This window comes from Pyxicephalus adspersus, chromosome 1 (genome assembly GCF_032062135.1).
Source record: "Pyxicephalus adspersus chromosome 1, UCB_Pads_2.0, whole genome shotgun sequence".
NCBI lineage: Eukaryota > Metazoa > Chordata > Amphibia > Anura > Pyxicephalidae > Pyxicephalus > Pyxicephalus adspersus.
The window spans coordinates 132,139,999-132,151,475 of record NC_092858.1 but is presented as its reverse complement, the minus strand read 5'-3'; the positions used below and the strand labels follow the sequence as shown (position 1 = coordinate 132,151,475).

General features: G+C 33.3%; 1 protein-coding gene across 3 annotated transcripts in view; it reads right to left on the bottom strand.

Annotated features, from left to right (window-relative positions):
• The window catches only part of NLGN4X (neuroligin 4 X-linked), a 158,806-nt gene that overhangs the window by 50,584 nt on the left and 96,745 nt on the right, over positions 1 to 11,477 (bottom strand). For all 3 annotated transcript variants that reach the window (XM_072427433.1, XM_072427452.1, XM_072427442.1), the window contains one exon: positions 3,204 to 3,356. In XM_072427433.1, the coding sequence (XP_072283534.1) occupies positions 3,204 to 3,356 (153 nt within the window). The remainder of the gene's footprint in view (positions 1 to 3,203; positions 3,357 to 11,477) is intronic.

The window sequence follows — 11,477 nt, the reverse complement described above, 5'->3', positions numbered from 1 at the left end:
TTCATGTTTTCTGGATCACCCAGCTTCACTTCTGAAAGTGTATTCTCTCCAGCCTTGGAGAATTTTATTAAACCAGGGCCTATGTCTTTAGTTCCAAAATTTGTTACTATGATTATAATGTAGGCATCTATTAAATCTCTCTGTAACAGATGCCATAACAACAACTTATAAGGTACACAAGCTAACAGACTGCCAAATATCTGAAATATTGAATATATTCTACTCCAGCAGTAAAAAGATTTATTTTCTGTTATGACACTATCAAAACATTTCAGTTTTTAGGGAATATAATAAATACAATTCATTTGTGGTATATTTTGTCATTCATTTTCAAAGTGCCTGGGAATTCATTTTTACATAATACTGTGTATCATAATCTATTTTCTCTGCATTAGGGCTTTATTGCTATGTACCATATAGGCAAATCGTATTTTATATTTAAAGTCTGGTCTCTTTTTAAACTTTTCTCATGTGTAGATATGGTCCTAGGCATATTATGGATGCCAATTATACATTTCTAACACTTTCCAGTCAAAGTGTTAATTATAAATGTGTTTTAGTATTCAGTACATCAAGATGTCATGCTCATAAATGTAATGATTAAACTGAATTAGGAGGATAGAGATTTCAGCAGAGTAGTGGAAAATTAGTGAGCTTACAGAGATAAATGTAATTTATACCAAACATTTTTTTAGCAAGGATTTAAGGATATGACATCAACTGTAAAAGATTTTTGCACCAGAGAAAAAATAAAATGTTCATAAATTTATATAAAATGCTTCTCAAACAGTATGCCCTAATGCTAGACTAGGTTGTTCAAGTTTAATTATTAAAATTGATTTATTTTTAATAGCCCTTACAACCTAACAAGCATTGCATATGTTGTTATTCTAAAGCTGTTGTCTATGAAGGTTTTGTTTTTAATAATTAACCTAAAGCAATTACTAATCCTTATTTAATGTGTTTTTGACAGCTTTCGGTCCATGCATATCAAAATGTGGAATCTGTTCTACAGCATTTCCTGTTGAGGAGACAGCTAATTCCAGCCAGCTAGCTGTGTGCTTAGTCTCCTTAACACGCTCACCATTTTGGTAAGGTATGACTATTTGACTTACCATAAATAGCAGAATATGAAATAAGATTTTTTAACGTCAAACTGCCAATAGAAAAAGAATCTCGGTTTACACTCTAGTGATACCAGTAGATGGCGATGAGTACTTACGTGAGTGTGTAACAAACTTGCCATTGGAGACATGAGAAATAAGTTTGTCAAACACTTTACATGATGGTGATGATATATAATCAGAAGCCTCAGGTCTTTTACAGGGTAAACATGCATACAATACAGTATGTTGAATGCACATATTTTACTGGATATACTGTTTAAATTATGTAGGCTACCATTACTGATTTGTGAACATGTCATTGGTTGTAAGGTAACACTCTTATAACCACTGGCCAGGATCAGGTATGCCGCATTTCTGACTTCCTCCTAAATTAGTTCACTGTAAGTCTATTCCACGTTTGCGTCTTAGGATATTAAAAACAAAATGCAGACAGACAATTATTATTTTTACAAAGGAGAGCGTCAAAGGCAGTTTATGTATTTCTCTTGGTGAAAATATCCTTTAGGAAACCTGGAAAGTTAATGTAAGTTAAGCTTTTATGCAAGGGCAATAGGACACCAACTCTTGATAAATGCCATCTAATTAAAGCGTCTCATGCTGATTTCCCTTATAAATTATTTCTGGAGATTCAATTGAAATAGCAGTAACAGTTACCATATATTCTTTTTTTTACATTGTTCCACCTTCTACAAAATGTATTTAACCAATATTTAAAACTGGAGTTTTCAGTATATTCTGTACATTTATATTTTATGTATTTTGGTAATGATAAGCAAATGTATGCACACAAAACAAAGAATGTAGTTGTAAAACAACAAGCAGTCACTGGCACATAACAACAAGCTTTTTGGCACAGCATGAGTGCTTGGTATGGGATGTAAATGCTACCATATGCAAATCAAACTAAAAAGATATAATATTTCTATGCAATTTTTTTCCATAAAAAAATCAATGCCAAATTATTGATAAAAGTTATGTTTTGTCATAAAAATTGGAAATTTTAAACCAATGTATGCAACACAAGTCAGGAAATACATAAAGAGAAAAGTTCTGACATGTTCATTTCTTATTAAAAATGTGGAATCCACAAATTGTGGCCAAAGTGGGTAAATGGGCAGGTAGACCACAAATGTGCTATAAAAAGTAGATTAAGCTTTTGGAGGCAGAGGAGTAGTGAGTGAATAGTTCATTATCATTCACTATTCATCATTCACCACCTCATCAGGGAGCCCTAATTTACCATTTGCCAAAAGGAAGCAGAGTTTTTTTTTATAAACTAAAAATGTACATGCAAAATAACTGACCATTATTTACATTAGGTGGGGTGGCCTTAAAGTGGACTTTCCAACTATTAAAGGTCTTCTTTTTCCTGGGTCTTTCATTAAATTAGGTGCTATAGGTGGGTATAAAATGTACCAAAAAAATAAAATATGCCTACCTATCAGTTGTGCAATGCATAGATGAGGACAGCATCACATACATTGCTAGTGGTGTTTGTTACTTTTGTTTCTCACATGGTATGAAACCATTGGCCATGGTATTTTTTTCAGGTACCTTTTACACCAAATGGCTGTGATTTGATAAGGGGGAAATTTATAAACAGTGGATGCATACCTTTAAAATTAAAAGAAATATTTGTTTAAAGTCCAACTGTGGTCAGGCTATGGAATTCAACAAGCAGCAAAATGTTTTAAAACAAGCTCTCTAAGACATTTGCAGATGCATGCACTATGGAGTAATTAATCGAGTAATTATGGAGTAAAACAAAAGGTTAGTAATTAATTACTGTTCTTGATCGAACAATGCCGTGACAATGCTGAAGCTGAATTAGGTGTATGTTGTATGTTGTATGTTGTCACCGGGGGAAGAGAAATACTGGTAAATACACTTTGATGATCATAAGGGATAATTTAACTGAGATTTGACTTAGAAAAAAAGGTTTAACGTTTTGACTTTACAGAGACAAATATATAATAAAACATTTCTTGTAAGTGTTTGAGCTTAGATACATTTTAAAAATAATTACAGAAAAAGTAATGTGTGAAATCACAGCCTTTAACACAGTTTTAGACTTACCTAAGACACCAAGCCTGTAATTGACAGTAACAACAATGACATTTCCATGACTTGCAAGAATACTTCCATCAATCATGTTTCCAGTGCCTTCCATGTAGGACCCTCCATGTATGTAGACCATCACTGGTTTCTTATTGTTTGGATCATGCATATCTATAGAAACAGAAAACAAATGGTCAGATAAAAGTATTGCATTGAATTGATAATCATAGCTTTTTTTGTTAAATATGTATTGCATATTTCGTAAAGTTGCTTCCCTATAGTATTTGTTTCTGTTCAGTTTATTTTGTACACATATTATTGGCACCAAACATAAATATATTGGTATATTTTTTTGTAAGTAGATCCTAGTGGAAGCTGGAAATCTTTATATATAAAGACCATTTACCAGTGGGTGTGCCAATTTGAATGTAGGAATATGTATTGCCTCCTATTGATAATTATTGATAATTAAAACAGAGTTTTGGCAAAACCTGTGTGGTTTGGCAAAACCTTTTTGAAGCTTTCAATATGATATGGCAGGGGGGGGGTTTATATGTGGTTTAATGGGCAACATTAAAAACTAATTAATTGTATTTATAATATTATTGTTTTTATTTTGATCTCTCCATCATCTTCTGTAGTCTTGTATAGTACAATGTAGACAAATGAGCATACAATAAATATATATACAATGTAAAAAAATTAGTATACAATAAACATATATACACAAGATTCAAGATTACAAGATAAACTTACAGTAATAATAATACAAAAAACATATGGAGATGAAAGCAGCATAAGTTTAATAACATGATTTGGGGGGAAGGGGGCATAAACTTTTTTATTATCATTATTATTATTATTATTAGTTCTGCTTTAGAATTAGTACCTTTTGAGACAGGAAGCCTGGGTGGCCCGGAAAAGGTCTGGGGGTACAATATCAGATTCTACTCCCTCAACATTTAAGGGGACTCCAAAAGGATCTGCATGTTTATTGGAGGAGCCTATTATGCAATAAGAAAGCCCCTTTTTTAGGTAATTCCCAAATATTAAACTTCTAATAGAGGAAGGAGTACAGGGATTCGCTAGTACCACTTCCCATTTTCAGAAAGAGTTCACTGTAAATAAAAACACAGACAGAGTGGAAAAAGTACTTTTTTAAAAATAAAAACAAAAATATATATTTCTGGATTTTTTTTAAAAAAAGTGTATGGCCCAATACGGGGATCCAGGGTTGGTTATGCTGTTCAATTGTGTAAAACCAATATTAACAAGTCAATTTACTACCATTATTACCCAGTTACTCATGACCAATAAATAGTAAAACCTAACCCCAAAGTACGCTTAAAGGTGTGGACAGGGTGGGATAGAACACTTGTTAGGTATTCACTGTGGACAGTCACCTTTTGGAGAGATTTACCTTCATTTACTGACAGGAGGGGAGGAGATGGAAAATCTTTCCAATGGAGAACAGATTCAAGAAACAGTATATTATTCACTAGTAACAGGAACCATTTGTCAAGTTATTATTACTATCCAGACCAGTGTTTCTGATCCAGTGTTCTGTGGAATTCCAGTGTTGCTTTGGAGGTTTCTTAAGGGTTCCTTGAGCAATGAGCAATCTGTGTCCTCTAGGTCAATTACCACTAAACCCAATGATTTTTTTGGCTGTACAGAAGACATTTTTCCCACTGACTACCACATGTGCTGTGAGCTGTGAATATAGTAACTATAGCTGGGAACATTATTTCAAAGGTTCCCCCATGTTAAAAAGGTCAGGAAAGGCTGGTCCCTGTATTGTTGACAGCTGCCTCCAATGTTTCATTTACTGCCACCACAGGCTATCAAATAGACAGAAAAAGAAGGTAAAAAAAGGACAATATATTGTTAGTTTAATGAAAATTTCCATTTTTCTCTCATGACGAGTTCCCTTTAAATAATTGAAAAGCTTGCATTTTGACTTGCGTTTTTTTCGTTAAATTTGAAACAAAAACTCTTGGTTTTGGATATACCAGCTACTTAAACAACACTTGGTTCACAAATGGAAGATATTTCAAATCACCAAAATCTGACTAAAACCAGTCAGTGGTAATAATCTGCAATACACCAGGCACTCCTGCTATTATTTCCTGGGTATATTTAACAAAGTAAAAGTTTACTCCATATGAATTGCTAACAGGTAAGTGAACAGTTTACTTAGAAGCTTCTGAATAGCCTGTCAAAAGCTCAATTTTGAACAAATAGAACAGTACACATATAAGTGGTTGGTAAAAAAGCTTATATTTAAGTGGCCCCTAAGACATCTATGTTTGTAGTCCATGGCTTTCATCTGCTCCCAATGGTGGTTGCTAAAAAAAAAATTGGAAGCATTTAACCAGCAACGATTTTTTTTTTCAAGTATTTAGAAAACAGTTCACTGTACCTGTTGTACATGCTATTTTATATTTGTTAAACACTTAGAAAACCTACTCCGACCTCTTACTGAATCCTTACCAACTACATAGCAATCAGTGAGACGCCTTTATAGCTTTGGACGTTGAAGCAATTACAGTATATCTGTGCAACAAGTCTTAGATTAACCTGTGACAAGGACATTTAAGCTTTGACATATTCTTAAAGGAAAAGACATTTTAAAACTAGATCTCATTGACCTTTGTTGCCGCAAGTGCTGCAGGGCAAGTCTACATTTAAATATACAAAAGAAAAAATATTTTAAGCCATCTCTCTGAGTTCCCTCCCTTCTTTTCTTCCAAGAGATTCAGCAGCCTTCCGCCTCTAATTGATGTTTGAAGAAGCTTATCTTGAAGAATGGATTTTTGAGTCAGTGCCTGTATATATACAGGTCAATGGGGGCCTGTTTTGAAGCAAATTTAATGTTTATTAAGAATATATTATCATTGTTACTCTGAAGAGCACAGCTCTTGTCTTTGAAGTAAAGACTTTTACATAACTATTTGCTCATGTACAGGGAAAACATACAAACAAATATACAGCTTACTAACTTTTTAGTTTCATCAAGTTGCTAACACTCCTTTGTTATTATCATCACTATTATTAATAATATGTATTATAGTGTATATTTATACACTTTAATACTATTAATACACTCACGTGCATATATTGTCCTATATTAAAGTATCTTGGCCTATTTATTCCAGAAAGCCTCTAAAAGAAAACATTACCTACCTGCCTCCATTATCCTGTAGGTTTTTTTTCCTGCCAGATGACCAGTCCCCTGAACCTTTTCTTCTTAGTTATCATACTCCCTATGTCACTCCCTATTCTGCATTATTTGTAATTAGCGCGCTCCTAAGACCAGCACAGTTTTGTAAGTACACATGTCTTTAAGACATCCTTGATTCTGGTGATGCAGTGAGGTGGGGCTTTAAATAATTTTGGTGCATGCCTGAAGCTGAGCTTTAAGAGTGCAGATGGATGAACTCGTTTTCTTATGACAGGAGGTACACATGACAGTTCCTAATACATATACATATTTTTATTGTTCTTCCTCAGTATTTCAAAACAAAAAAAGAGACAGGACCTAGGTCATAGCAATTGTGATTGCAGAAGGCAATACAGAGACTGATATGTATGAATTGTCATGAAATCTATACATGCTTTAAAAATAGACTGAAACAAAAGATTTAATATTCATCAGCTGAATAAAGATACAGCTGCAACCTATTTACATACAAAGAAGGCACTGCCCTATTAAAGAGCTATACTTAGAAATCCCATTTACTAGTGAAACATCAAGTGTGACCTGAAAACATTTCACAGATGCAAACACATTTAATTTGGAATAGCTAGGCTTGTTTTTTTGTTCAAGCATTCGCCATTTTATATTTTCGTTTATATCTATTAATCCAGTTACTAAATACATTGTATAATTTCTTAGTAAAACTAAAATCGTACAAAGTCCAAACTGAAGATTCAGCAGCTACTTTATTGTATTTTAGAGGCTGTATGAGTGTTCGTATAGGAGGAACATGTTTAATAAATAATTGGAAGCTTAGGGGGTCAAATTTAGTGGAAAATCTAAAAACCAAGTGGTAATCTCTTTCTTCCCAATCGTGACAAGGTAGTCCTTTCAGTTCATGAACATTTTACCATATATTATTGTTTCGCAGGCCTCATTGTGGAGAAGATTCTGAAATATGGTACTGATCAGTGAAAGCATGAGCATACATTTATTTTATTATTAGGAAACATTCCCGTTTATTGGAAGCATAGTCAGATCCTTTCAGTTAGATTCAAGCTTTGCCTATATTGCCAAAATCTACTTCCACTGTAAAAAAACACTGCCTAATAATGCTTAAAAAAACTGAACTTCTAATAAAAAAGTTAGATCATACAGAGTAGAAGTTGGTTTATATACAGGTAGTCCCCGGGTTATCTACAAGGTAGGGACTAAAGGTTTGTTGTTGGTTGAATTTGAATGCAAGTCGGAACAAGTACATTATTTTAATGTTTGTCTCAACATAATATGGAGCAATGTGGTGTCAGTTACTATATAAAATCCTCACTGTGAGTTAACTTTGTTCCAAAGTTCCAAAAATCTGTAAGTGGACCTAAACCTGCCTAATTTTCTTGAAAATAAGTGTCATATTTCTATACCCCTTTCTGATACAACTGTATCTCTGTGCTGAAAGGTTAAATATTCACCTGTGTATGTGTTATGTTAACAGTGGTATATGGGATATATATTTAGAATTAAACCTGCAATTACTCACCTGTCCCTGTTCCATTGCAGGGCGCCACCACCTTCTTTGTTCATTACTTCTTGAAAACGATCTTCAGACATCTTGATTGGCAATGCCTCAATGACATAACTTGCTCAGGTGCACAAGCATAAAAATTTTACATCTGGCTGGCAAACAGACAGGTAAAAGCAGCTTTTGCAGAAGGGACATCACCTGTTACTTTCTGCAATAGCCACCTGCATGAATTGCCCTTGTTAAAAGTGGGACTGTAGTTCAAATTTAAGCACATAAGAGGTCAAAAGCTTCCTAACATTTATAATATTATGGCTTTTTCTCTGTTATTATTACCACAAAAAATGTCACTTTGAATGTACAGAATTAGTTTTAATGGCCTTAGAGCTTGCATTATTAATACAAAAATCCTGTATGCAAATGTAGGACTTCCCCAGTGTTGGCCCTCAATACTCTTTGCAGCTCTATTTATATATATTTTTACATCTTGGCTTTCTGTTGGTTAGAAATCTTGTAAAACTTTACGGCATAATAAAAATGATAACTGAAGAAAAAAAATAAGTATATTTATATACTGTGATCTTCAAGCTTAAATTTAAATTAGTGGAAATATCTTCGATTTTAAGGTTGTTTCTAATATTATACAACATGTATTTACTAAGTTAAAGTGGAACTCCAAGAAGACAATCGAATATGCATATGAAATACATTTGCAGGAACCGTTTTATCTACCTACTGGTTTGTATTTTACCCCACTCAGTCTTGAAATTTTACAACTTTTTCAAAAATTTTGTGTATTGCACTCTGCTTTCCCATTCTATTAGCATGTTATTTGTTAGTGCATAAGCACTGCAGCCCAACTGCTTAGTTCCTCTGTATAAAGGATTGCAAAGTCACTAAGACTTTGTGTGAAATACACTCCAGATTGCTGAATGACCAGGGTTTTTCAACCATTGATGCTACACATTCCAATTAAGTGCAAACTCTAATAAGAAAATCTGATTTATTACCCTCTGCAGCCTGGGTGCATCACATTAATAAATTACAAGGGTTTAATTGGGTGTCAAGTCACATTTAGAAAAGTCCTGCCACTAATTTAAACAAATGAATTCTAATATAAATTCCAAAAAGTACACACTAAATTGGACCAACCAGTAGTTATATACCGACCCTAATTTAAATACATTGCATGACCATCTCTCTGGTATAGAAATCCATTGTATATAAATTGTTGGCTATATAAGGGTTTTAAGGAATTATTTTTAGAATGTCTGCCTATGCATTTGTGTCCCTGAAAATTCAACCTTTGTACATAAAAATTTGGACAACAGAATATATTTTGTCATAATAACCAATAAAATATACTTTATCTTGTAATGTACTCTGGAAAATGACTGGAGGAATCAATTAATCAATATTTTTTTCAAAGAAGGTGACAGTTATAATATCTATGTCTATATATATAGACATAGATATCTATAAAACAATTCAATTTTAAAATTATAGTAACATGGCTGAAAACAGAATGAACTGCGGTGGTAAGGTTGAGGAGCAGCTAGCGTTACATGTAGCATCTCGCTCATGGAGGCCCTTAGAGAATCAATAGGGGCAGCAGTGGCCAATTCAGGAACGTCCATGATAAAATGTGCAAACACTAGTTCTTCAGGAACCAGTGCAGTAGTATAGGCTAGTGAGATGACACCAAATAAGAGACACCCTGGAACTACTCTTCTCACTGCCATTTTAAATACAGTCCTACGTTGGTGCTGAGCTTTTTAATATTTGCTTCATTTTCTTTGTATTTGTGTTTTAGACATATTTTACTTAAACACTAATATCAAGCATTAGGAAGGAAAATGTTATGTGTGATATTTGAAAACTTTAGAGTGTGCGAAGAAGTAGAACTAGAAGCGCATTCACTTTTATACACAAAATTATACTATGTCAAAAGGCAATAAAGTTAATCTACTTTCACAGCAGTTTTCTTTGCTGCTGTAGTATTAAGCTACATATTACATTAGCTCTGGAGTATGGCTTAAATAAATTACAGTCTAATGCAACGCTAAAATGAAAAGGGTTATGCCTGTGACATTTTGAATATGTAACTAACCCGGTTTACATAGGAAAGCATAATAGCTGTGCTTTAAACCATATAGATTAAACATATTGTAAAAACCTATTGAACATGCATTACATTGCAATTGCACTAAAATTATGATTTCTAAAACTGCAACAATCAGCAAATATATTTTAAGGCGGCACATTGTTGCACAGTCATATTTTAAAGTAGGTCTACATTTAAAGCTGAGCAAAGTATTTTGGGATTTACATAATTTTAAAGAATTTAAACTACTAAAAGATTCCACATAGAAAAAGTTTTGTGCTGTTAAGGTGGTATGGGGAAAATGTATAGTATTATGTTGCATAATGCTTAAATCTTGCTTGTTATTTATAAATAAGTTTAGTATTGATTGGTTTATATAAAATAAATACCATAAAAATACATTTTATGATGTAATTGGAAATATTACTTCATACTGTTAAATGGGCAAAATATTCTCTTTAACAACAAGAGACACAATAGCAAACCAATGTACAATCCATTCTGTTAATGAAAGCTTTAAAACTCTTTTGATTTCGTATGTGTAAGGAAAAAGCCTTCATTTTGAAGCCAACTATTTTTTTTTTCTATAGATCAAAATGATCAAATGAGAATTACTTTCTCCAGTCTATTTTCTTGACACAGTAAAACCTTTGAAATTTGAACATACACAAGAATAAAAAAAAAAAACTTTTCTCAACACTAAAGATCAATCCATGTTGGCAAAGTTGAAATAAAGTTTACATATTGAAGATTTTACCACTAAACTATCTGTCTGTTCTGCTATTTAGAGGCCCCAGATAAGCAACTTTCAAACCTAAGAACCACAGGATGGATGATGGTGTGGCACTTAGGATATCCAGATGTTCTAAAGAGCATAACAATATATGTTGAAACTGGAACTGATACATTTTAAAGTCAGTGAGTGGACTGACATGGTGGACTGACAAGCAATGTTGAGTGTAAAGTAAAAAAAAAAAAATGAATGGAAGCAAGGGAACATTATTTATAATTCACTGTGAGAATGGCAGGAAAGCCCCTTCTGTACATGCCCAATTTAGGCCATGCTCAGAAGGAGCAGCCCGAAGCAGGAGGTTCTGCGCTCCCTTTCAGTCTTTACTGCTACAATAGTAAAGACAGAAAGGGAGGGGCTTAACATTTTTCGATATATTTTTAATAAAATAGGTATTTTCACATTTTTTGCGTCAAGTTCCATGTGGCTGCTAGCTTGCTTTTTCTCCTTTGGGAGAGGAACCAAAATCACACTCTCTACAGATTGACAAGGGAGTTGTGAAAATTTGTAGTTGACAGAAAAGCAGTTTAAGAGGGGACACAGGGTTCAGCTAACAGTAGTAAGTAAGCATGTAATTTAGAAAGGAGCCTTAGGAGACAAACTTATCAACCCTTTAGTAGGAAATTACTAAACTAAAACTTTTGTATCTGAAATATCATGTGTTAAAAATTATTTTTAAATTA